The sequence below is a fragment of the Columba livia genome, chromosome 18 (genome assembly GCF_036013475.1).
Source record: "Columba livia isolate bColLiv1 breed racing homer chromosome 18, bColLiv1.pat.W.v2, whole genome shotgun sequence".
Classification (NCBI taxonomy): Eukaryota; Metazoa; Chordata; class Aves; order Columbiformes; family Columbidae; genus Columba; species Columba livia.
The window spans coordinates 8,679,380-8,707,165 of record NC_088619.1 but is presented as its reverse complement, the minus strand read 5'-3'; the positions used below and the strand labels follow the sequence as shown (position 1 = coordinate 8,707,165).

The 27,786-nt window shown below is 58.9% G+C and overlaps 2 protein-coding genes and 1 long non-coding RNA gene across 9 annotated transcripts; 2 read left to right on the top strand and 1 right to left on the bottom strand.

Annotated features, from left to right (window-relative positions):
• The first annotated feature begins 123 nt into the window (after positions 1 to 123).
• Positions 124 to 9,769, top strand: EPN3 (epsin 3). 4 transcript variants are annotated; one of them, XM_065034859.1, is made up of 11 exons: positions 128 to 618; positions 1,330 to 1,648; positions 3,181 to 3,836; positions 4,167 to 4,285; positions 5,861 to 5,944; positions 6,230 to 6,337; positions 6,439 to 6,523; positions 6,767 to 7,081; positions 7,964 to 8,074; positions 8,465 to 8,686; positions 8,794 to 9,769. In XM_065034859.1, exons 3-11 carry the CDS (start codon positions 3,266 to 3,268, stop codon positions 9,111 to 9,113), a joined length of 1,935 nt encoding a protein of 644 aa, XP_064890931.1. In that variant the 5' UTR covers positions 128 to 618; positions 1,330 to 1,648; positions 3,181 to 3,265; the 3' UTR covers positions 9,114 to 9,769. The 4 variants fall into 4 exon arrangements, with proteins under 4 accessions (XP_064890933.1, XP_064890931.1, XP_064890930.1 ...); XM_065034858.1 differs by lacking the exon at positions 1,330 to 1,648 and having other exon boundaries at positions 130 to 618; XM_065034861.1 differs by lacking the exons at positions 1,330 to 1,648; positions 7,964 to 8,074 and having other exon boundaries at positions 124 to 618.
• On the bottom strand, positions 7,291 to 10,867 carry LOC135575772 (uncharacterized). The gene is made up of 2 exons (XR_010467048.1): positions 10,619 to 10,867; positions 7,291 to 7,615 (listed from the first exon to the last, which is right to left on the bottom strand). It is a non-coding gene; the product is annotated as an uncharacterized LOC135575772 (long non-coding RNA).
• Positions 9,781 to 20,327, top strand: SPATA20 (spermatogenesis associated 20). 4 transcript variants are annotated; one of them, XM_065034855.1, is made up of 17 exons: positions 9,781 to 9,894; positions 10,989 to 11,126; positions 11,451 to 11,515; positions 11,912 to 12,066; positions 12,306 to 12,449; positions 12,721 to 12,922; positions 13,067 to 13,197; positions 13,292 to 13,396; positions 13,544 to 13,618; positions 13,789 to 14,001; positions 14,121 to 14,313; positions 15,285 to 15,453; positions 16,092 to 16,297; positions 16,422 to 16,621; positions 16,745 to 16,825; positions 18,848 to 18,952; positions 20,054 to 20,327. In XM_065034855.1, the coding sequence occupies exons 1-17, from the start codon at positions 9,863 to 9,865 to the stop codon at positions 20,222 to 20,224; spliced, it is 2,385 nt and encodes a 794-aa protein (XP_064890927.1). In that variant the 5' UTR covers positions 9,781 to 9,862; the 3' UTR covers positions 20,225 to 20,327. The 4 variants fall into 4 exon arrangements, with proteins under 4 accessions (XP_064890927.1, XP_064890926.1, XP_064890929.1 ...); XM_065034854.1 differs by having other exon boundaries at positions 16,092 to 16,300; XM_065034857.1 differs by lacking the exon at positions 18,848 to 18,952.
• Positions 20,328 to 27,786: the final 7,459 nt, after the last annotated feature.

Genomic DNA, 27,786 nt, shown 5'->3' with positions numbered 1-27,786 from the left:
GGAGCTGTTCAGAGCAGAGGAACAATCTGCTCCAAATTTAGATCCCAGCAAAAAAAAAAAAAAAAAAACCTCACAAAAAAAAACCAAACCCAAATCGCAACCATGGCCTTGGGTATCAGAGAAGGAGAGAAGGAGCTGCATTCCCGGGGAGGGTCGGCATCCCTCGGAGGAGCTCCCGAGCCCGGGGACGCTGATCTCTGTCTATAAATAATGAGTGGAGGGGGAGAGGGAAGAAAAGGAGGAAAAAAAAAGCAAAGCAAGCAGCAGCAAGGCGCGCCTGGCTGGCTGCCAGCGAGGGGCAGTGACTGAGCATTTACAGCATCCCCGCCTCCCGCATGCGGCGGGGCAGGGGCTCGGCGCCGCATCCCCCGCGGCCGGTACCGCACCGCGCTGCACCGGGGCGGAGCGGGGGGGCGGACGGCTTGAGCCACCTCTACCGGTGCCCGGGATAGAGCCGGGCCGGGGCTCGGGCGGCCCCGAAGGGGTTAAGCCGGGACCTGCCGCCGAGACCTGCCCAGCCAGACCGGCAACTCGGCGGGTGAGCGGCGGGCGGGCTGCGGCCGCCTCCAGCCCGCTCCCACCGGCACCGGGCACCGGCACCGGCCGCGCTCCGCGCAGGTAAGCGGGGCTGCGCGCCCCTCGGGGGGGTGGGGAGGAGGAAGAAGAAAGGGGGAGAGCAGGGGGAGGAGGAGGAGGAGGAGGAAGGTTCTGGGCGCCGGAGCATCGCGGTTCCCGGCGGGCAGCTCGGTGGCGCGGCGCTCCCCGGGCCGGGCTCGGGGCACCGGGGCCCCGCGGCGGGTGAGGCCCCCGGGGGCGCTGCAGGAACCGGCGGCGCGGCCGAGGGCTCTGCCCGGAGCCTTTCCCCGCCGCTCCTTCCATGGCGGGCGCTGCTCCTGCCGGCCATGCATCTGATTAGGGAAGGAGCGAGGCTTTAATTTCCCCCCCCCAACCTCCCCCCCCGTCTCGTCTGGCCCCTCTGCCCGCTCCTCCTTCCTCCATCCCGTCCTGCTGCCCGTCCATGTTATTCCTCCTCGCTTTGCCTCCGCGGTCCCCTGCGCCGGGCCGCGGGGCGATGGGGACCTGTCCCCATACCCGTGTGTCCTTCTACTACCTGGCAGCCTCTTGCTCAAGGTCACTGCAGTAATTCCATATGTGCTGCTGCCTTATCTCCCGCACAGCTTCTGTTTCACTCCCTTTATATTCCGGGTTGGCGGGGGATATTGTGTTTGATAAACCCCTTTGCTTTTACCACCGCTGGCAGGGCTTCAGCCAGGGCCACACTCCTCTCATCCCCATTCCAGCCCCTGCTCCCCGTCTCTTCCTATACAGATTTCCCGGGCCATCTCGTGGCGACCAAAGTCCAGCTGGGACGGCGTCTCTGGCCAGGACGCGTGGTGCTAGAGCCTGGCATGCTGGACCTGGGGTTTGTCCTGCCAGGAGACCTGTTGGAGGCAGGAGGGACTATCCTGCCCTGAAGGAGGAGTGCTGGTGTTTGCTGGTGTTTGTTGGTCTTTGATGGGCTGGTGGCACCCCTGGAAAACCTGACTTTCTCTCCTGCCTGGGTGTTGGTAGAAAGCAGAGCACAGAGCCAAGTCCCGGAGGACTTTGCTGCGTCGCTGCCCTTGTCCCGGGGGCGTTTCCGCGCCAGGTGGGCAGCAGCGTGGCTGTCCGCACTGCGGGCTCTGCCAGCGGGATCCAAAGGCCGCACATTGCGAAAGGGGATCAATACGGGGAAGTGTCTCGAGAGAAATCTCAGCCGCCTGTCAGAGTGGCGGTGCCAGGCTCCTCTCTGACTCACAGGGACGTCGCCGGCAGAGCCATGGGGCTGCTGGCCCGTAGGAGCAGGAGGTGCCCGACCGGTCGCACGGGTTGTGCGGGAGCGTGGCGGGTGCCGTGTGTGGTTCGTGGGCACGTCGGCATGGCACTGGCCCAGCTCCGGTGGGAGGGAGTGGTGTCCCCAGCCTGGAGAGGACTGGACGCAGCGTGGCAGCTGCAGTCCAGGGAGGTACCAGCACCCAGGGTGGGTGGTGGGACAGACGCTGGTAATCACTGTCTACAGGCACTGCTGTGTGGGGGAGATATTCCTCTGCCTGCAAGTGTTATCTCGGATGGGGAAAAAACTGCCAGTGAGTTTTACTGCAGCTGCAGTGGGAGCTCTAGGAGCAGCCTGGCTCCTCAACCCTGTGGAGGGCAAGGCAGCTCCAGGCAGCCTCTGCTGCCTGGCATTGCTTGGCTCTTTGACAAAATGAGGGTAAATGTTGTCTTCCTAACGTGCAGGGAGAAGGTGAGGATTAGGACTAGCACAGAGTAAGGGACAAAGCTGTGATGGACTCACATGATGATGAGTCCAGACTGACCCGTGTCATTTTGCATCCATGTCAGGTGCAGTGCATCCCAAGAACAGGCACTGCCCTCCGGGGAGGTACCCGGGCAGCTCCTGGCCATGCCAGCCCCTGCCATCCTGGCTCTGGGTACAGAGACAGCTTGGGCAGCTCAGGGATTTTGGGAGAGGGGATTGTGTTATCCATCCTGTTGGAGGTTAGCACCCCGAATTCACCACCCCAAATTCACCATCCTGCAGCAGCACATGCTTCTGTGCCCGCAGTCTCTTGTGGCAGCAAAATTATTGAGTTTGCTGGGAAAACCCACCGGAGCAGCTGCCAGTGCTGGCAAGTCATGGCGGGCTCTGACTCAGGGCAGCATTTTGGTTTTGCACGACGCATCCTTGGTAGCACCAAGAGCTTTGCCACAGATAGTGCATCTGCGGGTATGGGGGAGCCCCTGGCTGGTGCCAGGGCTGGGGGACCTGAAACGAGCTTTGCAAGGACAGTGGGGTGAGGCAGCCGGGATCTGGAGGAGGGAGCTGCCATTTTCAGGTTGGTACTTTTAGAAGCAGAAGTGCAGGGTAAAAATCTCCTCCAAATGTTGCTGAGTCTGAAGCCAAATCTCTTGGTGGCTCTGCAGCGCTGGGTATTGGTTTGCCATGAGAAATTTTTCCCCTTGAGCATCCTGCGTGTCTTTGGGTTAGGGAGCATGGCAGCCCAGCAGGGTGCACCTGGTGTCCCAACAATGGGCGCTGCCACCTTGAAAAGTGTCCCAGCTGTCAGCCAAGGGCTCTGGAGATGAGTCTTGGTGGCTGGGATGATGCTGAGGTCTCTGTGTCCCCGTTACCCACTGCAGGTACCGGTGAGGCTGTGGCTGTGAGTGCTCATCCCTTCTCCGCCATCACTGCCCGCTGCCGGCGGGTCTCCAGCACCACACAACCATGACGACCTCAGCGCTGCGCCGGCAGGTGAAGAACATCGTGCACAACTACTCGGAGGCGGAGATCAAGGTGCGGGAGGCCACCTCCAATGATCCCTGGGGACCCCCCAGCTCCCTGATGTCAGAGATCGCCGACCTCACCTTCAACACGGTGGCTTTCGCTGAGGTCATGGGCATGATCTGGCGGCGGCTGAATGACAGCGGCAAGAACTGGCGTCACGTCTACAAAGCCCTCACCCTGCTGGACTACCTCATCAAAACTGGCTCCGAGAAGGTGACCCACCAATGCCGGGAGAACCTCTACACCATCCAGACGCTGAAGGACTTCCAGTACGTGGACCGCGATGGCAAGGACCAGGGCATCAACATCCGCGAGAAGGTGAAGCAAGTGATGGCGCTGCTGAAGGACGAGGAGCGGCTGAAGCAGGAGCGGGCACACGCGCTGCAGACCAAGGAGCGCATGGCCCTCGAGGGCATGGGCAGCGGCAGCCACCCGGGCACCTATGGCCGCCGTGCGTCACCCTACGGCGAAGACTATGGCCGGGCACGGGGCTCCCCCTCCTCCTTTAACTGTGAGTGGTGCTGGCAGCTCGCTGGGGCTCACTGGGGGCAGATGTTGCATTTGCTTTGCACCTGCCTGGTGCCCATCGCTTCCCTCCACCTTTTGGGCTGCTGGTGGTGGCGCCCATCTCCATCCTGTGCCACAGGCAGAGGTTTGGCTGGGCCAGCGGTGAGCACAGCAGTAGTGGCAGCTTGTTCATAGTGGGGACCTCTAACATGGGGCTGTGTTTTCTGGGGATGCCATGCTGTTTGGATGGGGGACAGTCGAGGCTGCTGATATGCTCCCCCAAATACCCCAGTCCTGATGGCTCCCCTTCTCCTTTCCCTCTTTTATGTCGCAGCATCGTCCTCGTCCCCAAGGTTTGCCTCCGACCTGGAGCAAGCGAGGCCCCAGACCACAGGTGAGGAGGAGCTGCAGCTGCAGCTGGCGCTGGCCATGAGTCGGGAGGAGGCAGAGAAGGTAGGATGGCTCTGCTGACATCCCCTCACCTTGTCTGCGGGCATGGTGGGTCATTCCCTGGGACGAGAGAGGGTTTTGGGGGGCCGCCTGAGGCCAGTGCATGCATCTGCAAGCACAGCAGGCTGCTCACTCTGTGTCCGGCATCAAAATCACCAACAGGTTGATGGAAGCATGGGCTGTTCCTGCTCCCCATCTTTGTATCTGTGGGAACAGCACCAGGCTTGGACACATCCAGCCTCCCAGAACCCCGGGGGAACTTGGAGGGGTCTTCTGGATTTATTGCAGCATCCCCCAAACCTGGCTGCCCTCTTCCACTGAGGGCTTCTGGTCTGACCTCCTCCATTTCTCTACCTTCCCGCAGAGGTTTTAGGGGGCAATGCCTTGCCCAGCACTGTGGTTTTCATTGTGGGTGGGGGCCCAGCAGCACCCCTGGGGCTGTGTACTGGGCTGGGGGCTCAGTGGGGCCAAGTTCTCCCTCCCACTTGCTGGTCCTTTCAAACTGGGCTAGAAGGAGCTCTGAAAAACAGCCCCAGGTGGGCCAAGATGCAGGGAGCAAGTGAACTGCTGTCCCCAACCATGAAACCTCCCCCAGGGCTGTCCCCTCTCCTATCTGCTGGCCACGGCCCCTTTTTCACCAGGGACGGCTTATTTGCGCCCTGGCTGAGATTGCCGCCGGCTGGCACGGCCCGTGCGGAACACACGGGTACGGCCGGACACACAAAGTCAGAGGGACATGGTGACCAAGGGGCTGTGCTGGGTGTCCCCTTGGGACTGGCACCGAGCACTGTGAGCTCAGTCCTGCTGGGGCAGGGGACAAGCTTCAGAGAATGCGCTTGCTGCTGCCCATCTTCCCTGCCATGGAGGCTCTTTTGGACATGGAGTGGAGCATATATCCCTATTTTTGTCCTGGAACCAGAGTATTTATAGCTTCCACACACTGCTGCAATGAGTGCTGTAGGAACAGGCTCTCGAAAGCGTTTCTGTTGGAGTTCATCTGGGCTGAACACATGTGTATGCTCGCACACGCTTGTGCACACACACACACACACACCCCAGTGAGGTCCCCATTTCCAGCCCCAGCTGGTCCCACGCTGCTGGACAAGTGTCACAGGGTGGTGACCAGGGTTGCCATGGCTGTATGGGGACAGCATCTCCCCCAAATCTGCCTCAGGTCTGGCCGCTTTTCCTCCAGCAGAGCAGGGCCGGGCAGGATCCCCAGACCAAGTCCGGTCAGCATTGCAAACCCTGCTCCCCAGCAGGCTGCCAGGGGAGGGAACACCTAATTGATCCCTTCTCCTTCTGCTGACTGCATCGGAGTCCCCAAAAACCCCCTGGGGGAGATGCTGGCTGCCTAATTTAGGGTTGTCTCAGCCTATGTGCAGACGCACGTGATGGGGTAGGGGAAGGAGCTGGGACTGGTTCATAGGGTGGGGATTCACAGGCAAAGCTGTGTTTGAGCACAGAGATGCTGTGCAGGCAGGCGAGGGGCCGCAGGAGTGACAAGGACAGTGACCTCCGAGCTGTCTCACGAGCTGAGGGCAAGCTGAAATGTCACCCCATTTCCTCTGTTGGCAGAAGCCACTTCCTCCAATTTCCAGTACAGATGAAGAAAGGCAATTGCAGCTAGCGCTTGCGCTGAGCAAAGAGGAGCACGAGAAGGTACCTGAGCCCCATAGCCCTGGGTGCTCCTCTCCTTGCACTTGGGCTTCTCTTTGGGGTGCCGGAGCTCCAAATGCTGCCTCACTCTGGTGTCTGCTTTGCTTTCACTGCTCTGGGCTGTCTGCTGAGCACTTTTCCAATGGGCCTGGCCCCAGAGGAGCCGTCTACTCAGATGCTTGGACTTTTCGGGGATGCGGTGGCAGCTCCTGTGCTGGGTCTGTCTCCTGGAGAAGGTGCTGGCTGCCAGGTTGCTGGTCTCATGGGTCCTGTCCCTTGTCCCTGCAGGAGGTGAGGACATGGCAAGGGGAGAACTCTCTGATGCAGAGAGCCATGGAGGAGACTGCCTCAGGCAGGGAGGAAGAGGAGGAAGAAGGAAAGATGAAGAAAAGCCAGGTAGAGCATGGATGGCCACACAGCCAGCATTGGACTCCAGGGTGAGCCTGGCAGGTCTACCCTGGGCTTCCTTCACCTTTTTATTCCCTTTCTGTTCACAGTCCTCCATCCTGGAGCTGGCAGATATATTTGGGCCGGCGCCAGCCCCCTCCAGCCACACGTCTGCCAACCCGTGGGATATGCCAGGTGGGGGCAACTCGCGGGCTGCCAAACCTCGGGACAGAGGCAGAAACCTCTTCCTTGCCTCTGTCCCTCCCCAGTTCCCAGCTCAACTTTAAGGACCTCTCGCTTCTTCTCTCTCTGCTGCCTGGTCCATTGCACGCCTGGGCGGTGCAGCTGGAAGCCAAGATCCCCCAGGCACATCCCTGCTATTCAGCATCCCTCTGTGTCCCACAGCATTCCCTTCTCCAACTTCCCTTCTTCTTTCAGATACGAAACCCAAAGTGGAGTCGGCAGCCTCTGCCTGGGCTGGTGCAGCTGACCCCTGGGTGCCGGTCCCAGCCACTGGTGGGGAGCCTGTCTCCCAGGCGAGCGCCTCGTCCCAGCAAACCTCCGCTGGGCCCTGGGATTTTCCCCCTGGCACCGCCACTGCTGCTGCCTCCGACCCTTGGGCGAAGGTGCCATTGTCTTCTGGCTTCCCTCCTGCGGACCCCTGGGCCACAGCGTCCCCCCCTGCCCAGGGCTCTGGTTCCACACCAGCTACTGACCCTTGGGCTGCTGTGGCTGAGCAACCTCCTAACACTGGTAAGAGGCTCGATCGGCATTTTGGCTTTGCTGGGGACTGCAGGCAGCACTGGCCATTGCTGCCCTCTGGTGAGCAGGCACCTCGAGGTGTCCCCCGCCTCCTCCTGCACCCAGCTCTGCAAACACCCCCTCCCCGCTCTCCTGCCTCGCAGTGGGTCATCTGCTCACCTCTCAGCACCCTGAAGACTTCAAGGAACTTTTAGGCTTGATCTCTGCACAGAATAAGCTGATTTAATTAACCTGGCACTATTAATGAGCCCTCCCCTGGGAGCAGATAGCAGCCACAGCATGCTCCAGCAGTGGGGTGGTGGTGTATCCCCCCCAAACAGAGCTACCTGTTTGTTTGCTCCCCCAAACCAGCCTTACATGCCCAGACAGGATGGGACGGTTGCTGCTCGCAGGTGTTGTGTTGCAGATGGGGCAGCAGTTGCAGGAGCAGCCCGTGCTTCAGAGCTTGGTGTCACTCTTGGTTCCTCCTTGGTGCTTCATCCGGCCCCGCAGAGGTCTCATGTGTGGTCCCCTCAGTTTTGGTCCCTGGGGAGGAGAGCAGGATCCAGCCTGGGGGCCAGTGATGGTTGTTGGAGCATTCCAGACCTGTCCCTTCCACTTGCCCCTCCGGGGCTGGGAAGGGACCTGCCTGCTGCAGGGGGGGCTGCACCAGTGTGGGGGCTGCCTGGGTCGGTGTCACCCCCCCGATGGTCTGGCTGATCTTAGCCCCTGGGCCAGCACACGTTCCCAGTCCCCAGCCCCACGTCCCCTTGCCGCATGCTCTCCTTTCTGTCTCCCTGCAGGCAGCTGCCCCTGCCTCTCTCCTGCCCATACATCTCCTGCCTCTCACCTCCCCGCTTGCTCCCCTCCTTGAGCCTCATCTCTTCCCCCCAGCTCCAGGGGGGAACGCTTTCGACCCGTTTGCAAAGCCGCCCGAGCCAGCTGAACCGCCGGAGCAGGAGCCCTCGCAGCCGCCCTCCTCTGTGAAATCTAACAGCCCTGTTGGTAAGAGCTGGGGGAGTGGGCACAGACTGATTTGGGCAGGTGGGGACAGTGACATGTCCCTGCCTGCTGCAGGGAGGCAACTCCAAGGCTAGCGGGGCTGTGTGTGGCTGCTCGCTGGTGCAACCTGCAACTGTGTGTGTTGTGGGCTTGGGCTGACCCATAGCCGAGGGGGCAGCTCTGGTCCCTGCATGCATCCATGTCCCCAACTCTGCCACCTCCCTCGGTGACTTGGTGAGCTCAGGCACACCATTCTGCAGCCTCAGCCCCACCACATCGTGCTGTGACGTGGGGTGAGATGTGCTGTAAGCTGTCCCGTGCGGTGCCAGGGGGATGCCATCACCCTTAGTGTCTCCCAGCTGGCTCATGTGGCTCATGTCCCCTCCGCCCCAGAGCTGGACCCTTTTGGCGACCTGTTCCCCAGCACCAGGCAGAACGGGGCAAAGAGCTTCGACCTCACCAACCTGGCTGACTCCCTGCCCGAATCCAGCAAGGAGCGGAAGGACTGTAAAACCCCCGAGGCCTTCCTCGGCCCCGCCGCCTCCTCCCTGGTCAACCTGGACTCCCTGGTCGCTCCTGCACCAGCCTCCAAGACCCGCAACCCTTTTCTCTCAGGTAGGTGCTGTAGTGTGGGCTGGGCAGAGAGGTGTTTGTGGGAGGAAGAGGAGGGCTAGGGGAGTGCAACGGCTGCCCTGATGCATTGCATCCTTTCTCCTGGCTAGGTCTGAGCACGCCGTCCCCCACCAATCCCTTCAGCCTCGCCGAGCAGCCCAAGCCGACGCTCAACCAGATGCGGACCAGCTCGCCGGTGCCCAGCCTGCCTGCTGGCCACCCTGCCAACGCCATGACCTACAGCGCGTCCCTGCCAATGCCCTTGAGCAGCGTCCCCCCCGCCGCCGCCACCCTCCCCGCCTCGGCCAGTGCCTTCCCCCAGGCCGGCACCTTCCCCGAACTCCCCAGCAACTTGCCGAAGCCTTTACTGCCGCTGAGCGGCCGCCCGGCCCCGCCGACCGCTCCGGGGGGGCTCAACCCCTTCCTCTGAAGTTTCTGGACATGTAGACTCTTTCCCCTTCCCCGGCTGTTACAAACCCCCTCCGGTTCCTCCCGCCAAGACTTTTGGGGGGACCAGCAGTTTGCTAGCTGCAAGGAAGGGTGCCCCCCATGCCAGCCCCCTCCCTGCGGGGCAGCAGCATGAGCCCCCACGCTTGATGGACTAGAGGGGACCCCCCCCTTTCCCTGCGATGGCCAGAGGGTGGTGGAGGGGCCATGGAGGGGCCACTCCTAAGGGCTGTGGTGTGGGGGCTCCCGTGCAGCGGGGTGGGCTGGTGCATGGATTCTCGCTGCTGGACGGAACCCCCCGGGGTAGGGGGGTTTGCTCGGGCGCTTGCGCGGAGCTGGGGCAGCGCTGGGGCCGGGGGTTCCCCCCACACCGTGTCCCCTCCCCGGGAAGGCGGTGCCCCGCTTGGGGTCCCCGGCTGGATCGCGCTCCCCCGGCCGCTGCTCCCTGTCCTCCTGCGGCCGCCCCGGCTCTCCGCGTCCCGCTCGCTGCCCTGCTGAGCCCCGCGGCCCCTGCGGAGGGGGCGGCGGGCAGGGACCCGCAGGGGGCGGCCCCGCTCCGGGCTCTGGCGGGGCGGCGGGGGCGCCGGTGTTCAGCGCTGCTGGAGAGCGGCGGCTGCGACAATAAACAGCTGTGACGGACCCGGTGTGCGGCTCCCGGGGCAGGGGAGGGCCGGGGGAGGGGGGGGCCGGGCCGGTCACGTGGAGCGGCGGCTCCGCCCTCCCCCCACCGCCATGTTCGCGGCGCCGCTGCGCAGCGCCCGCAGGTACCGGGGGGGCCGGGGGCGCTGGGAGGGGCGGGTCCGGACCCCGGGACGGGCAGCGGCTGCGGGTCCCGGCTGAGCCCCTGCAGGGCGGTGGGCAGCGATCACTGCGGCACCCGGCAGCCCTTCTGCATCATCGCTGCCGCCCCTGCACCTCTCCAAATCCTTCCTGCGCCCCTTCTGTATCCCGTAGCACCTCCCTGTACCCCTCCTGCGTCTCCCCGAAATTCCCCCTACTCCCCCCTGAATCCCTCCTAAATTCTCTCTGCACCCTTACATCCCTCCTGCATTATCTGAAATCCTCCCCCATCTTTCCTAAATCCTTCCAGTATCTCTGCACCCCTCCTGCATTCCCCTGAATCCTCCCTGCACCCCTCAGCATCCTTCCTAAATCCTCCCTGCACCCCTCCTGCATTCCAGTAAGTCCTCCCTGCACCCCTCATCATCCTTCCTAAATCCTCCCTGCATCCCTGTAACTCCTGCATGACTTTGCACACCCTTCCTGCACCCCTCTCCCACCCCTTCCCACATCCCTGTGCCCCAGCCCTGCATCCCACCCAGCAGCAGGAGCATCTCTGGTCCCCTCCTGTCTCTTGCTCCCCTTGCCATGAAGAGCCTCTGCCACCCTCCCTGCACCTTGACCCCGCACCTACCGCTGCACCCACAGGAGGGGATTTTCCAATCTGAGAACACACAGGTCAAATCCCACAAGATGCTGCTCCCTTACCCACGACTGTTGGGTGATTGTTCCTCCTTTAGGATGCTGCCAGGCTGGAGGGAAGGGACCCCTGGGGGTCCTCTGTGCCAAGCAGGAGGGAACCATCCTTGCTTGAGCCTCTAGCAAGCAGCAAGGACTTTATAGTGTCCTCGGGGGGGAGGCATGGAGCAGGACAGAGCCCCCGCAGATTCACCCAGCCCTGGGGCTGAGAGTGGTTCACTGGCATGGGGAGCAGGGAGCAGCTCCCCGCCCTTGGGATGTGTGGGCACCCGCAGGAGCTGGGGTGAAGGTGATTCTGGTCTGGGGTGTCACAGATCTCTGCAGGAGTTGCACTTCGCTGTGGCCAGCGAGGAAATGATGAGCCTGTTTGATGTCACAGGTGCGTGTTTATAACGGGGAGCGTGACCATGGCCACGGGGGGGACAACCAGCCCCCCTAGCATCCCTCGTCACACCAACCGCCTGATTAACGAGAAGTCCCCGTACCTCCTGCAGCATGCTCACAACCCTGTGGATTGGTAAGAGCCACTGGTGCCTTTCTCCCTCCTCTTCTCCGTGTGTCCGTGGGACTGGGGTGGTTGTGGCTGTGACAATGATGGCAACTGGGGTGGTCGTGGCTGTGACAGTGATGGCAGGCGAAGCAGTGTGGCCTCCATGGGGCATGATGGGGGCCTCCTATGCAGCTCCCCATGGGCTTGGGGACCACAATCTTGAGCCAGCTATGTCCCCAGCTATCCTGACCACTCTCCACCAGGCAGTGACTTCTTAGGCAGCTTTAGAGGAGCCTGTGAATCCTGGCAACAGTGACCCCTGAAAGCTCCTTTCTTGTCTTCCCTCCACAGGTACCCTTGGGGTCAGGAAGCCTTTGATAAAGCCAAAAAAGAAAACAAGCTGATATTCCTGTCAGGTAACCAGAAACAAGACATATTTCATGTTCCCATGTGTTGCTCAGCAGGTGACCAGATAAGCCAGGCTGTGTCCTGAGCTGGTGTGTGAGTAGCTGCAGAGGTGAGGATGGACTAAGTGTCTGTGGCAAGAAAGGGCTTTGATGGCTCTTGCTGAAGATGGACTGCAGCCTTCCTGGCTACTAGAGTCCTTGGCCAGATTTTAGAAGCAAGAGCTGGAGAGCCCAGGAGGCCCTACAAGCCCCCATACTTGCAGGAGGCCTTTCTCCTCCACCTCTTCTCCAGGGGGCAGCAGTTGTTGCCCATGGTGGGGTGTCCCACCTCTGAGCCATCTCCCCATAACGCGTGTCCTGCTCCCTGCAAAGGGCCTTTCCTCACTCACTGGAGCTTGTTTGCAGTTGGCTACTCTACCTGCCACTGGTGCCATGTGATGGAGGAGGAGTCCTTCAAGAACAAGGAAATCGGGGAGATTATGAGCAAGAACTTTGTGTGCATCAAAGTGGATCGTGAGGAGCGGCCAGATGTTGACAAAGTCTACATGACCTTTGTGCAGGCAAGGGAGGGACGGGCAGGGCTTGGGAGGCTTTGACTGTCTCAAGGTGAGGTTCATGGCCATGTTCCTCAAGCAAGAAGAACCAGTATGTGGGGTGGTCTGAATGGGGCCATGTGTGATCACAAGGATGGAGAGAAGCTCATGCCTGTCCTCAAGTAAGGCACGTATGCGTGCCACAGGGGTGCTGAGCAGAGGGTGCCTCTCATGTGACCTTGGTGCACCCATGATTGGTCTTTCAGGCGACGAGCGGTGGAGGTGGCTGGCCCATGAGCGTCTGGCTGACTCCAGATCTGAAGCCCTTTGCAGGCGGGACATACTTCCCTCCTGAAGATGGAGTTCATCGTGTTGGCTTCCGGACTGTGCTGCTCCGAATCGCAGAGCAGGTATGGAGCAGGAATGGCGTAGCAGGGAGTGCTCAACCAAAGGGGCCAGAGGGAAATTGGTGTGAGCTTGCTGGGCAACTGAGGTAAGAGATAAAGTTGTGAGAAACAGTGGCCCAGAGAACCTGTCAGAGCTTTGACTGGGTTAGAACTGGATTGGAACTGATTTGTGGAGGGGACTGAGAATTGCTGTTGCAGTTTGGACTGGTGCAATGCAGGAAGCAGAAAGAGAGACAAAAAATGCAAGAACTGACTTTCTCGCTCTGCATCTTAGTGGAAGGAGAACAAAGATTCCCTGTTGGAGAGCAGCCGTAAGATCCTGGAAGCATTGCAACACGTGTCTGAGATCCGTGTGCGGGGCCAGGAGTCACCCCCACCATCCAAAGAGGTGATGGCCACCTGCTTCCAGCAGCTCTCCAACTCCTATGATGAGGACTACGGTGGTTTTTCCAAATCCCCGAAGTTCCCCTCCCCAGGTCAGTCTTGCCTCGCTGTTGAGCCTCTCCATGGGGCAGGCAGCACTGGGGGGCCAGAGCACACCCCAGAGCTTTCTCACAGAATCACAGAATGTTAGGGATTGGAAAGGGCCTTGAAAGATCATCTAGTCCCCTGTGTTTCAGTGAATTTGAATTTCCTCTTCACTTACTGGGCCCTGCACCGAACAACTCCAGAAGGTGCCCGGGCACTGCAGATGGCTCTGCACACCCTCAAGATGATGGCCCATGGGGGCATCCATGACCACATCGACCAGGTAGGAGGAAATCCTTGGGAGTAAACCCCTGGCATGCCCAGGAGGTGTGGGGTTAGAGATGTGGGGTGGAAATGTGTCCACTTGCTCTTTGCAGGGGTTTCACCGCTACTCCACCGACCAGCACTGGCACGTCCCTCACTTTGAGAAGATGCTCTACGACCAGGGGCAGCTGGCAGCTACGTACAGCAGAGCATTTCAGGTATGGCCTTGGCATCCCTTTGCGTTTCAGATGTGTTTCCCCACCTGTTGCCAGCTCTTTAAATCAAAATCACTTTTTATGTCTCCCTGTCTCTTGCCTCCCCTCTGCCCCTTGTGACACTGACATCCACCCCGTTGCCTCACGCAGATCTCTGGTGATCAATTCTTTGCTGATGTTGCCCAAGACATTCTGCTCTATGTCTCACGGGACCTGAGTGACCAGGTAGGTTGTTCCGTGAGGTGGGCCAGTGGAGCCACTTACCCTGCCTTGGGACATGGCTCGGGGCTGCCTTTCCTTCCCTTTCTCCCTTCCCAGTCTGGGGCATGGCTGCATCTTGCTGGCTGAAGGGTCTCCCAGTAGCTGGAGAAGTCTCTCTGTTGCTCCTTTCCCAGGCTGGAGGTTTCTACAGTGCGGAAGATGCCGATTCCTACCCAACCACCGCATCCAAAGAGAAGCGAGAAGGAGCTTTCTGTGTGTGGGCAGCCGAGGAAATCCGGGCTCTCCTTCCTGACCCTGTCGAGGGGGCCACAGAGGGGACAACCCTGGGAGATGTCTTCATGCACCACTACGGAGTGAAGGAGACCGGCAACGTGAGCCCCATGCAGGTGAGGGAGAGCAAAGACCTGCTTGGCACTGGGAGCATCGGTGGAGGACCCACAGCCCTGGGGGAATGTCCAACTCCTCCTCAGCCTGGTGTGGTGGTAGAACGGAGCTCTGCTTTCAGGACCCCCATCAGGAGCTGAAGGGAAAGAATGTCCTTATTGTCCGGTGCTCCCCAGAGGTGACAGCAGCCCAGTTTGGATTGGAGCTGGGGCGACTGGGTGCCGTGCTGCAGGAGGGACGCCAGAGGCTGTCCACAGCCCGGGCACAGCGGCCACGGCCACATTTGGACACCAAGATGCTGGCGGCATGGAACGGTGAGTGGAGGCTCTGCTCTGGGGGTGTGTGCTGTGGCTGGACCCCTCTGCAGCTTCCTGGAGTCAGCACATTTTGGGGACTTGTAGGAATGAGTCCTGCTGGGACTGAGCAGCCCCCCAGGGAGATGGAGGGTGGGCTGGGATCCCCGGGACTCTGGGAGCAGCTGTGGGGCTGCTGAGCATTGGGATATTTCAGGCCAGACACGAGGAAGAAATATTTTACACTGAGGAAGGTGAAACACTGTCCCAGGTTGCCCAGAGAGGTGGTGGATGCCCCATCCCTGGGACATCCCAGGCCAGGCTGGACAGGGCTCTGAGCAACCTGAGCTGGTGAAGATGTCCCTGCTCATGGCAGGGGTGGCACTGAATGAGCTTTGAAGGTCCCTTCAACCCAAACCATTCTGTGATTCTATGATGTTGCTTGGGGTTTTTTTTCCTCCCCTGTTGCCAGCAGAGAGCAGCAAAGCTCTTCCCCTGGCTCAGCCCAGCTCCCCCAGTTGTGTTTAGGGGACAAACACTGAGTTGGGGACCCAGGATCCAGGTGGGGTGCAGAGCCCATTGCCGCTGTTACGTAAGGGGGGACCACAGCTTTGTGTCTGTCTGTCCGGGTGTCCTGCAGCAGGTAATAGGTGCAGTACCCCAGGCACGATTTACCGCAATAAATTCCTGGGTAGCTGGGTCTGGAGCTGGTGGGATCTGGAGTTATAGCACATCTTAAGCCCTGTTTCTGCGCACAAGAAAAGGCTTAGCTCTTGCTGGCCTTGGCAGTGCTCTGCCCGTCTCTTTGGTGACAGTCAGTGACTTTCTTAGTGGTTTGAACTAAGTGCAAGAGCTGATGACTGAGCCCTGACCTGCCTTGAACATCAGGCAGAATGAGCTTCACACTGAGCATCTTTTAAAGGAAAGACAGTGACACTCCTGCTGGTTCCTTGTGCCCCCCTGAGCCTTTCCCCATGTCTGTGCCTATGCAGGGCTGATGATCTCAGGCTTTGCCCAGGCTGGCACGGTCCTGGACAAGCAGGAATATGTCAGCCGGGCTGCGCAGGCAGCTGCCTTCCTGCGGAAACACCTTTTCGACCCCACCAGCGGGAGGTTGCTGCGGAGCTGCTACCGGGGCAGAGACAACACAGTGGAGCAGAGGTGAGCAAACGTACAGAGAGGGTCTGCAGACCGACCAGCCACCCCCAGGTGCTGCCCAGGCCCTTGGCTGTCCCTGTCCTCCTCTCCTCCAGGCAGGGCTGGACTCAGAGAAAGGCTGTTTGCCTTGCGCAAAACCGCCTCCAGTGCGGTTTGGGATGGATTAGTGCCCCCCACCCAGCTGAGGAGGAATTAAGGTCAAGTCCTTTCCCATTCCTCATCTTGCGAGCTGGCAGGAGTCTTCACCTGCTGTACAGAAACCCGAGGCTGAGCTGTGCGATGACTTGGCACAGCAACTGCTTATCTCGAGCTGGACATGAGGAGGAAATTTTTTACACTGAGGGTGGTGAGAGCCTGGCCCACGTTGCCCAGAGAGGTGGTGGATGAACCATCCCTGGAGACATCCCAGGCCAGGCTGGACGGGGCTCTGAGTGACCTGAGCTGGGTGATGTCCCTGCTCATGGCAGGGGGGGCACTGGATGAGCCTGGAAGGTCCCTTCAACCTATTTGATGATTCTGTGATCTTGGACTGAGCTCTGAGCTGTTATCTCACCAGTAGATCGGGCTTTGCTGGGCTAGAGAACATTTCCCGCCTGGTTAGTGTAGAAATCCTGATCCTCCTTCCCCATCTGCCCCTGCAGTGCTGTGCCCATCCAGGGCTTCCTGGAGGATTATGTCTTCGTCATCCAGGCTCTCTTTGACCTGTATGAAGCCTCACTGGAGCAGGACTGGCTGGAGTGGGCTCTGCAGCTCCAGCACATGCAAGACAAGCTCTTCTGGGACTCCAAAGGCTTTGCGTATTTCTCCAGTGAGGCTGGTGATCCCTCTCTGCTCCTGCGTCTGAAGGGTGGTGAGCTCGGGGACGTGGCCGTGGGTTCTGGTGTGGGGCAGCCTGGGGAGGGCAGGGCTGGAGGACCAAGCCATGGGGTTGTGAGGCCTTGGGCTGATGGAGGAGCTGTTGTCCCCTGCAGACCAAGACGGAGCAGAACCCACCGCCAACTCCGTCACTGTCACAAACCTGCTCCGAGCAGCTTGTTACTCTGGCCACATGGAGTGGGTAGAAAAAGCTGGGCAGATCTTGGCCGCCTTCTCAGAGAGGCTGCAGAAGATCCCGATAACCTTGCCCGAGATGGCTCGAGCGACCGCTGTCTTCCATCACACCCTCAAACAGGTACAGGCTGGGGTTTGTGTGTCCCCTGCGGGACCAGCAGCGGGGAACAGGCCTGGTGGCAGTGTGGGTGCAGTAACAGCTCTCTACTCTCTCTGTCCTGCCCCCCACACTCACCCTGGACAGGTCATTATCTGTGGGGACCCCCAAGGAGAAGACACAAAAGAGATGCTGCGCTGCGTCCACTCTGTCTTCAGCCCGAACAAGGTAGAGGTGCCAGCCCTGCTGTCCCCACCATCCCTGCTGTCCCTGCCAGCCCTGCCAATCCTCCCCTGTCCCCATGCACAGCCGCCCCCACCAGCTGCCATCACTCTCCCTGCTGCCACCTACATTGCTGGTGCTTTCATCCTTCTTCCCAGTGTGGCTGTAGCATCCATCCTTCATCCTGCCTCCTTTCTGGGGAGCATCTTATCCTGGTTTTATTTGTAACCACAGCCAGCAGAGCCACAGCTGAGCCCCTGCACCCCTCTCCCTGGCACAGAGCGTTGGCAGCCCAGCCTGGGGGGCGGCTGCAGCAGCGGCTGCTGTCACTGCCGGCTGTTTACGCTGCTCCCAGCCTCAGCCCGGCATCCCCAGCGCTGCTTTCCCAAGGGAAAACCTTTCATTCTGGTGCGGATGTGTCATGCCTGCTGTGTATGTGTCATACTCAGATCCAGCCAGTGTCTGGGTCACCTGCTGCCTGGAGCCACCCGGGCATCCTTGGGAAGCGACTGTGGGTCCCCCCAGCTGGGAGACGCTGGCTTTTCCCAAAAGCTTTCCCCCGTGCTGTGCTGTCACTGTGTGCTGGGGTCACCACATCACTCTGCTTGCCTGCATCCCTGCTCAGAGATGCGCTTGGTGCATCCCGTGGGGGACCGTGCTGCTGTGGGAATGGAGCGTTTGCTGTCAGGGGAGGGCAGCTGGTTCTGTTGCATTTGATGTCCCCTGCCCTGGGGACAGGTGGCTCTCTCCTTGGCAGAGCTGTTGAGCCCGGGGAAGGAGGGCTGGGCTGCGGGCGAGGGGGCTCAGTGTTTCAGCCTCTGGAGCAGACTCTTCCCCGCTGGTTGGCCTCCTGGTGCCAGGGACAGGCACGTTGAGCCAGAGCACATGGGGAGCTGGTGCTGAGGCCAAAAGCACCAGTTTCGCTCTGTAACTCCAGCTGGGGTGATCTGGGGAGGGCTGAACTGTCAGCAGGGATCCCCTGCTTTGTCTTCAGGTTATCTCAGCCCACAGAGGCTTTGTCCCTGACTCTCTGCCTGTGTGCCCAGTGGTGTTTAACAGTAGTGTTTGGGGACAGTCACAACTTCTGCCTGGGAGCGTGGGTGGGGGACACATCCTTCCTTGGGCATGTCCCATCCAGCCACATCCCTTGGCCACATGGGTCCCTGTGTGAGGCCTCTGCTCCCGTGCTTGTCCGCTCTCCCTGTGAAGGATTAAGGCGGGTGACCCAGTTTGCAGGGACGAGCAGCGCTGTGGTGGCAGCTCCCTCTCCTGCTGGTGCAGACATCAGTCCCTCGAGTCCCCACGGGCTCCGACGGGGGATGCAGCCAGCAGCTTTGGGGTCTGGAGCAGAGCAAATAGCACAGCTGTTTCCTCTCCTGACGGTCATGCTGCCTTTGGAAGCAGCCTGCTGCCTCCTGACAGCCGTCCCTCTTTCTATCTTGCATCGCACACAGAACGGAGGTGCGGGTCCTCCTTTTCCCACCCACCTTCAGCCTCCCAGCTGCTCCCCAGCTCCCCTTCATCACCCCGAGAAGCCACCCGAGGCAGAACAGCCCCGGGTCACCCACTCAGGGATGCGGCAGCTTTGGGAATGGGCTTTGCCAAGGAGTTATGGAAATGTCACCACCGTGTCCCCTGCCACCCCTGCTCCCTCAGTGCTGGCAGGGTGCTGGGGGCTAGGCTCGTCTGGTGAAACACAATTAATTAGGTCATTCCAGTAATTAATTCCTTACAAACTCCAGACTGGAATCCTTGCTGTAATGAGATGCCAATGATAAAATGGCATTTAGGTCGTGGATTTAAATGGACCCTGTGTCTGGAGGAGCCCTTTGCCACTGGCAGCAGCTGCTGCCTGGGGCATGCGAGCGTTCCGGGGGCGATGCCGGCAGCTGCTCCCCTGGTGGACCTGGTGCTGGGAATGGAGAGGGCTGGATCCCTGCTCTGGGGCTGAACCCCGGCTCCTGGTATGGATCCCTGCCCTGTTAATGGTCTTTAGGGTAATTATGAAGGATCCCATTATCTCCTCAGCTGCAGAGCTCTAGCCTGCCGCTTGCCTTCATCCCAGCCCTGCAGGAGGACGTTGGGGAGCTTGTGAGAAAAATGAATAATGAATTTCAGATTGAACATGAATTGGTAATTAATCACTCCTGGAATTAATTCCAGACAAAGGCGAGGAGGGAGCAGGAGGCAGGCTGGGAGACGGGCTGAGCCAGAGCTGGGTCAAGGCAGGGGCCAAGTGGCAGATGTGGGGTGACAGGGGACAGGACAGCAGCAGCTGTTATCCAGGGCAAGGGCTTGGGGACACAGTGACCCCGTGGGGACACAGGGTGTCTCCTGCCAGGTATGGGGGAGGCTGCCGAGGTGTCCCTGCCATGGTGGGTGCTGGGTTTGCTCCCAGCCCCAGGGCTGGTGGCAGAGGATGCTGTGCATGGGGCAGTGCCATGGTGTTGGCATCCCTTGGTGGCATGAATGGCCAGAACGTGAGCATGTCACTGCTTGGTGGGTGCCATGGCGGGCACATGTGCGGGGCTGGGGCTGGGGACAGCCGTGTGCTCTGGTGCTGTGACACTGCTGCTGTGCCTTGGGCTTGGGAAGGGGCTGCGCTTTGCTCATCCTTTGCATCCGTGTCGTACCAGGCTCCCGGCCAGCTCCTGGCTTCCCCCCTGATTAGCCCACCAGCCCTGAGGCTTTAGCAAACATTTTTCCTTTCAGAAAAGCTAATTATCATGGCAGACCGGTCATCACCCCTGGCTGGTGCTGCCGTGTCAGCCAGTAGAGCCCCCAATGCACTGCTCGATGGTTTTTTAGCTTTTGGGAAGTGTCTGAAGGGCAGGAGGATCTGGGCTGTGGGGTGGGACGGGGGGATGCTGCAATGGAGTCTGTCCCAGGGCTGGGTGGGTGTCCCCGGGGAGCCAGTTGGCTCAGGCAGCCCCCTCCAGACTGGTGTTTGCTGGTCCCTGGGTTTCGTCCTCAGCTGCTGGGTGTCTGGAGGGGGAAGGGAGGCAAAGCTGCTGGGGATGCTGTGGACCACAGGCTCCCCGTGGCACAGGTGCGATGGGGAGGTGGCCACCCTGGGACCATGGTGGAGGGCTGGCACACGTCCCCTTGGCTCCTCGTGCCCTCCCGTCTCTGGTTGAGTGCGTGGGGGGGCACTGCCAGTGCTCGGCGTGTCTGTGGGCAGGGGAGGAGCAGCTGCCTGGCGCTGGCTGCGCTCTGACAGCTCCTTTTCTGCAGGTGCTGCTGCTGGCAGATGGAGACGGCGCTGGGTTCCTCTACCGCCAGTTGCCTTTCCTTGCAACCCTGGAGAGGAAGGATGGCAAAGCCACTGCGTATGTCTGCAGCAATTTCACCTGCTCCCTGCCTGTCACCTCACCCCAGGAGCTGCGTGGGATGCTCTGCCCATGAGCCCCGTGTGCCCTCTGCCCGCAGGGAGACGAGGGGGTGACAGACTGTCACACCAGCCTGCGAACGCTGGAGAGACCCATAATAAAGCCACTCTGGGCATCAACCGCCTCCTGGCTGGTTCCTGCCAGCAGTGCAGGGCTGTGCCCTTCCCTACCTGCAGCAGCCCCTGCCTGCACCGCTGCCTGTGCGTGCATCTCAGCAGAACCAGCTCTGGTCCCTGGCGCTGGTTTTGGCACAGCCAGGAGACACCCACCGAGGAGCATCTCCTACCTTTGCACATGCGCTCGCTCCTTGCCTCTTCTCGACAAGGAAAACAAATTAAAAATAAATCCCAGCGTTAATGGAGAAGTCAGATGGGAAAACTATTAGGGTTCCTATAGCAACCTGGGATAACATTGTCAAAAGCACCTGGATGACTTGGGAGTCAAGTGCTTTTGAAAGTGTTATGGGTTATGACAGCCGTGGTATTTTTCCATTACAGGGTAGGTTGTAACATACATTAAGTTAAAATATAGCGCATGCAGAAAACATGCTGATTACCACAAGTGATGAAGACGTGCTGCAAGGCCCAGCTTAAGCACTTGCAAACAGTCCTGGCTTTGCCGAAGGTGCAGAAAGCTGGTACAGCTCGAGAAACCACTTCTTGGAGCCTTATTTTCTTTGTAAAAGACCAGGCAGCCCATGCCTGCATCCCTGCTAGGATGGGGCTTGTGAAAAGTTTTTTTTACAGAAAGTTTCAATAACAGCACAAGAAGTAATCCCTAAAAATACCTTTTTCCCAGTGTTTGAAGGTGTTTGCTCTGAACTTTACTGGCAAAGCCTGGGCTGGACCAAGGTTCTCACCCTTCATCACTGGAGGTTTGGCTGCATCCTGCTGACACTGACCATGGGGATGGTGGTGCTGGGTTTTGGCATCGCAGCATGCTGAGCAGCAGGAGATAACCCAACCCGGCAGAAGCGGGTTGCTGTCACCAACCACACAAGCTCCCTTTGCTGCAGTGTAGACTTTATTCTCCCTTTCCTCCTGCCTGTCCCTCCTCCTGCCTTCCAAAGGGGCGAACACCGTGTTTCCAGCGTCCCTCTGGCACCCTGGGGCTCCCCCGGCACGACATCCCGCACCCCGGCCGGTGAGATCCCGTCATCTGGCAGCGAAGCGGCGCCGAACCGCGCTGCCTGCCGGCTTTCCAGTGGGCTGTGCCAGGATTTGGGGGTAACCAGCCAGGAGAAACGCCTTTGAAGTCAAAGAGGAATTTTGCACCTCATCTCGTGAATGCTTTCTATGCTTGTGGAAGAGGAGGGGTTTTATGTTCTCTCCTCTCTTGGTTTTCAAAGCTGGAGTGTTTCTGGAAATCCAGCTGAAAGTTGCTGGTTTGGCAGATGGCTGGCTGCTTTCCTCTGCTTTGCTTTTTTTTTAGTTTTATTTTTTTTAACTTGGCATCTCTGCTGCAGGGATGGGTTCGACTCCCGTCCTCATGAGCACTCAGAGCAGGTTGGTGCTGTGCCTGTGCCTGCAGAGCATCCTCAGAGAGCATGGCCAGTGCTGAGCAACTCTCGGGGAAGCCCAGACATCTTGGGCCCCAGGACCAGCCAGGACCAGCCAGGACCATGTGTGTCAACTGTCCCCAAGCTGGCACAGTGCTGGGGACAACGTGCTGAGCTCATTTCAGTGCCCACCAGCCCCCCGTGGCACAGGCACAAGGTGCCTTTCTCCTGCATTGTCTTGCTCGTCGGTGCGTCTCTGTAAGCAGCCGCTGGGCAAAAATGTGCTGTGAACCTCTGTCAGGATGAATTGGACTCACCTCTTGAAATACAAAAAAAGAAAAGAAAAAGAAGAAAAGTTCTTTGTATTAAATAACTGATGCTGTGGCAGATCAGTCCTGCCGGTGCATCCCGGAGCCGATGTCCCCGTCCTGCACAGCCCTTAAGGGACCCACACCCTGCCCCATCCCCACAGCCACCCAGCTGCTTCAGCCCTTCAGATGGGTGGTTTTACTTGAGTTCATTTGCAGCACTGACCTCACTGGTTCCCTCAGTGTCCCCTGACAGGGCTGGGTGCTTGGGAACCCGTGGGTGCTGCTGCTCGGCAGTGGGCAGGACCTGGCAGGGCCATGGTTGTTAAAGCCTCCTGGTGATGCTCCCTTCCTCATCGCTTTCCTCTCGCTAACCCACCAATTTTACTGCAAATGCCATTTATTTGCTGCAGGTGTTTTCCAGGGTGATCAATGGGCTGGCAGGGGCTACCCGGCTGGCCTGGGCTCTCAGGGTGTGATGGACTGAGTTCTCAGTGCTCAAGTGGCTCCTGTGCCACTTCATAATAGCCATTTTCCTGAAGCCTTCCCAGTTTTCCTTTGGCAGGATATGCAGGGGCTGCAGGGGACTCATCCCAGGGGAACACGATCCCCCTTTCCCCACTGGTGGGGAGGCTCAGGGTGACAGGAGGAGGCATCTCGTGCTCCCCTGTGCGTCTCTCCAGCTGCAGAGCTGTTGAAAAAAAAGGCAAAAAAACAAACCATGAAAATGCATTAAAAAACCCATGTGCTGCTTTTTGCTCACGAACACTTGGGTTTGCCATCAGGCTGCTCTGGAGGGTGCAGGGAGGGGGGTTGTCACCCTGCCCAGGCTCTGGGCTTGCCTGGAAACCCCAGCAGCCACAAATAGGGGAAAACAGGTTTTCCCCTTCCTTTTTTTTTCTAAAAAAAAGAAAAAAACCTTTCAACATTTTAATTTTTAACTCTCACATGGGGGGTCTGCTGCGCATCCCATTGCTCAGCCTACTGAGGCAGCTGGTTGGGCTGATGCCCCTTTTGGGGGGTCCGGGGCACACAGGGTGGGGGGGAGGCAGCGCCAGCGGCCACCCTTGCTGCTCTAATGAGGCTTTCCCTCTAATTAATATTCCCCAGCAAAGCTGCGCTGGTTCTGGGTCTCTCTGCTTTTATCTCCGCTGGCATTGATGTCACATCAATGGGAGATGGGGCTTTGAAATCTGTTTGTTATTTGTGATGTTGCATCTGTGAGAGAGCAAGGATGGAGAGGGGTGTCCCCGAGCCCGGGTCCAACCCTGCTTCAGTGCTTATCCCTCCCCACCCTGAGACACACATGGGGGTGCAATTTGGGTATCCTGCTTTCCAGTCCCTCTGAGAAGGTGTGTTGGGCAAAATAATGAGGTTTTTGCACCCTGTTGTTTCCCACATGGGTTCCTGGACATGGGTGCCCAATTCACACCCGAGCATGCAACTAATTCATGCCTGAGCACCCCATTGCACCGTGCTTGGGTGGCCAATTAGTCAACACCTGAGCACCCAATTAGTCAACACCTGAGCACTCAATCTGCTCATGCCTGAGTGGCTGATTAGCTCCTGCCTGAGGGTTATTTTGGGCAGAAATGGGCAGGTTTTAGTAGCTGAGGGCTGTAGTGATGCTGATGAGGGAGGAGGTTGGGAAGGGGCACGTTTGTGGCTGCTCTGAAAGTGATGGAAAAGCCTCATTGCACCCCAAATCTGGGGGGGAATCTGCAGCAGTGCAGGCAGAGCTGGGGAAGGGCAGGTGATGTGGGGCTGGAGTCCCACTGGTGTGAGGGGTTCCCCTGTGCCTGTCCTGTGCTGTTGGGCTCAGTTACTCCAATATTCACCCAAAGCAAATTTACAGCCAGCGAGCTGATGTGGTGAGTCTTCCAAGTCTCAGTGTCCTCCCCGGGGCATTTTGGGGAGCTCACCGGGGTCCCCTTGCACCGGGAGGTGGGTGATGGACGCGTGTTGTGTCCCGGCTGTCTCCATCGCAGGGACTGCCTGCGTCCTGTCAGAGCATCCGCAGGCAGCCAGCTCTGCTCCCCGTTTGCTGTGCACAGATGTTCGTGCCATCCAGCTCCAGCAATTCCAATGTTCCTGACAAGTAAATTTGCGGCTGAAGCCGGCCAACACTTTCTCAAAATGTGCTTGCATTTTTTTTTCTTTTTAGGCTGACTTTCCATGCAGGTCGGTGCCAGGGACCTCGAGGCAGCACCAGACCAGGGTGTGGGGGCTCTGGGAGGGAGGCTCGGCTTGGCTGCTGCCTCAGTTTCCCCTCCCATGAAAGCGTGTCCTGTCCATTCCTATCCAAATCATCCACTGTCCCTTCATGGCCCTGGAGAGTGTGCCCTGCTCAGCCTCTCCCAGAGGCACTGTCTGCTCCAGCTCCTCTTTTGCCAGGATAAACTGGGGATCCTGAAGGCTGTGTTTCGGGGCTGTGCCCCCGAAGTGGGGAGTGGTGGGATTCCAGAGAGAAGCTAATGGCTCTGCCCTCACAAGTGGGTTGGTGTTGGGATGCTGCAGGGTGCGGTGAGCACTTGGCGCAATGGGAAGGTGGAATGGAGATGCTGTCTGCCACCCCCCCAGAGGGATAAAACCCGGGCAGCATGCAGCCGAACTGTTTAACACCTCTTTTTTCCTGGGCAAAGAAGAGCAGACATGCTGCAGGGGGAACTTACAGCCATTCCCAGGCTGATGGCCACGAGCATGTGGCTGAGGTGTTTTGGGGAGCACTACCTCCCCATGATGCTCGGTTGCTAACAGGTGCTGCAGCTGTGGGCTGGTGCCTTTAACCAGATTGGATACTTGGAGATCTCCCCTTCCAACCTGGCAGCACCACAGCAATCACATCCATCTCTCATGGGACTGCTGCTCTCAGCCAGCACTGGGGTGACAGGGGAGGGCTGGCTGGAGGCTCTGCAGCACCCACGGCATGGCGGGAGGGTGGCAGGAGGCCATCAGCGCTTATTAAGGGTTATGCAATAGACACTTTGCCATTACATGGCTATTAATCCTCCTTTAATATGGTTTGGTATTTGCTGACCATGGTAACTATCACATTAAATTGAAATTAAATGTGTATTTTGGAGGCTTTACAGAAGGGCACAGAAGGATGTCTGGGGAGGTGGCTGCAGGTTTGTGGATGCCTGGGTGGGAAGGAGGTGTTGGGGGTGCACAGAGGGAGTGGGAATCCAGTGGGTCCCAAGTGGCCTTGTCACCAGCATGAGGATGTCCCCTTGGTGCTGTGCCAGGCTGTCACTCCAGGTGAGGTGCTGGTGGCATCTCTGGTGCCTTTGGCACTTTGTGAGCTGCTAAATTAGAGGCGAGAGATGCTGAGGGAGCCTCGGCTCCTAATCAAAGGGGAACAGGCTCTGCTTTTCATCTGGGGTTTTAGATGCAGCTCCAGCAGGGCTGAGGCTGCTCTTCTCCCCACGTCCGGGAGGATTTGGGGTTAACCCCTTGTGTGCTGCAGCCTGGCAGAAGTATATAGTGATGCCTCATGGTATCAGCCAAGGCTGAAACCCACATCAGGAACCTCGGAGCTGGCGAAAGCACGAACCGGGTGGTCATGCTTAGGCTTTGGGGCCAAATCTCCTATTGGTATAGCTGCGTGAGCTGGGTTTTTGGCTGAAACATGGCTCTCCTGACGCCCCAGTGCTTTAGGGCTGATGCCTGTTGGGTTTTTGGGGGGGCTTTACCCACAGATAAAGAACCTGAATGTCTCTGCCTGATCCAGGACTCTCCTCCCTATCCCCAACACCCACAAATCTGGGACAGGCAGAGCTGGGCTCACCGCAGTTATCCACGGATTAAAGGCAGCTAATTTAGTTTGAGTTATGGAGCCTAAATTGGATCGATATGTCGGGGTGAAGCACATAAAAGAGGAATCGATAGGTGTTCAGAAATGCAGCAGATGGGTTGCGTGGCTCTGTGGGGTGATGCTTTTGGGACCAGCATAGTGACGATGCCCCAGTGGTGTGGGGACGTGGGAGCGGGTGGCAGGCGATCCCTCGGGCAATGCACGCCAGCAAAGCAGAACTGCAACTCAGCACAAGGCTTTCATCGGGTTTTTTGCAGCTCAGCAGACTGGAGGCTGCCGTGACAGGCGTGAGCTCCGGCTCGGCAGGATCCGAGGCACGAGTTTGACAGCCGGCCCCCGCCCGTGCCGGTGCGCTCGCCCCCGCGCTTGCTGGGACGTCGCGGCTGTGAGGAAACTGGTTTGAGGTTCAACCAGAATTCAGGCAGAATCTGGCTTGGGCTGTCTACAGGCTGTGCACTAACCAGGCACCCTACAAAGGGATGCTTGCTGGTGTAAACCGGGGATGTCGCAGTGGCCCCCAGGGTTTCTGAGCCCCCGTGGCCACCAGCAAGGGCTTGGTTTGTCTCCCTTGTGCTGCTCTGGCAGGGCAGCGCGGTGGGAGGCAGGCTCCTTTTTCATAGCTGACAGCCCATGAATATTTATAGCAGCATATTAAAAATGTCCACCGCATCCCAAATTAGTCATGGGGCCCTGGATAGAACCAGAGTGCTGGGAATGGTGACACTGATGTCACCCCCAGCTCCAGGGTCCGATGGTGGTTGTGTGGCCCGTGGCTGGGGTGTGATGGAGCAGGGGGGTCCCCAGGAGCAGCTCTTGGGTCCTGACTTTGGATCAGACCCTGCTCCTATATCTGACCCCCTCATCCCTCCTGGGTGCCTTCTTGGGGTGCTGGCAGTACCAGCCTCTCTGCCCTTCTCAGCACCTTTTCCTCACCATCACATGCTTTAAAACTCAGGTTTCTGTGGCTGTGACTGATGTCTCCATCAGTTGCCAAGGTGTGTGGGAGCTGCTCCCCCCACTTCATGTCAGGGATGCCGGTTGCCTCCGGGATGTGCAAAGTGTGGCCAGCACAGATGCATTTATCTCCCAGAAAAGCAGGCAAGAAAGGGAATCGGTGTTTTGTTGAATGACTGGAAATTAAAGCGGAAGAAGAAGGGGACAAAGCTATTCCCCAGCTGTTAAGGGTTGGCTGTGATAACAGAGAAAAGAGCAAAATGTAGTTTAGAAAGAATACAAGGGCAAAAATGCTGGAGGGGGTTCTGGTCATGGTGTGGAGCCTCAGCCTGGGTGTCAATGGAGGATCTTGCTGCAAGGCCATGGGGGCTGGATGTGTCCTGGCGGTTCAGCCCGAGGTGGGGGCAGAGCGGGTCTCCCTGTGGTGTTTGGGGACCCTCCAGCCCATGGGGAGGCTGGGCCAGGGGCTGAGCTCTGGCAGGGAAAGCTCTTGGGCTTTGCAAAGCTGTGAAACGTGGGCAAAACCCTCTCTGGGAAGTTGTTGTTCTCTCTCCATGCCATCTCCCGTCTGTCTGCCCTTTCGCTCTGGTCTCCCTCATCACACACTAATGACAGTCCTCATCACTGTCTCTAATGAAGGGCCATAGCTTTAATTGCCAGGACAGATCTTGTGCTAGTCTCTGGCCAAGTTCCTTGTGGTGTTAATGAAGCCCTAAAATCACTTTTATCTCCTGGGGCAGCCAAGACGAAGGGCTCGGGTGGGGTGGGGGTCCTGTAGCCCCTGCCCAGAGGGGTACAGCACCCAGGCTCCTCCTGAGCCGCATCTCCATGGCAACGCCAAGGGATGCTTCTGCGGGATGCTCTTGCAAGGCCACCAGGGGGAATCCCAGCAGCCCGGGGGCTTTGGCATCACACGGAAATGCATGTCTGGGCTGGAAGCACAGCTGTCTGTCTGTCCGCCCACAGCAATATCCCTGCAGATATTGCGCATAGGTGCTGCTTGA

Excerpts from the sequence above, each read along its gene's own strand:
- EPN3 (XM_065034859.1), top strand. The coding sequence starts at position 3,266 with ATGACGACCTCAGCGCTGCGCCGGCAGGTGAAGAACATCGTGCACAAC. Across the intron at positions 6,338-6,438 it reads GAAAGATGAAGAAAAGCCAG|TCCTCCATCCTGGAGCTGGC; the intron begins GTAGAGCATGGA and ends TTCTGTTCACAG. Across the intron at positions 8,687-8,793 it reads CCGCAACCCTTTTCTCTCAG|GTCTGAGCACGCCGTCCCCC; the intron begins GTAGGTGCTGTA and ends TCTCCTGGCTAG.
- SPATA20 (XM_065034854.1), top strand. The coding sequence starts at position 9,863 with ATGTTCGCGGCGCCGCTGCGCAGCGCCCGCAG. Across the intron at positions 11,127-11,450 it reads GCTCACAACCCTGTGGATTG|GTACCCTTGGGGTCAGGAAG; the intron begins GTAAGAGCCACT and ends TTCCCTCCACAG. Across the intron at positions 13,397-13,543 it reads CGTACAGCAGAGCATTTCAG|ATCTCTGGTGATCAATTCTT; the intron begins GTATGGCCTTGG and ends TGCCTCACGCAG.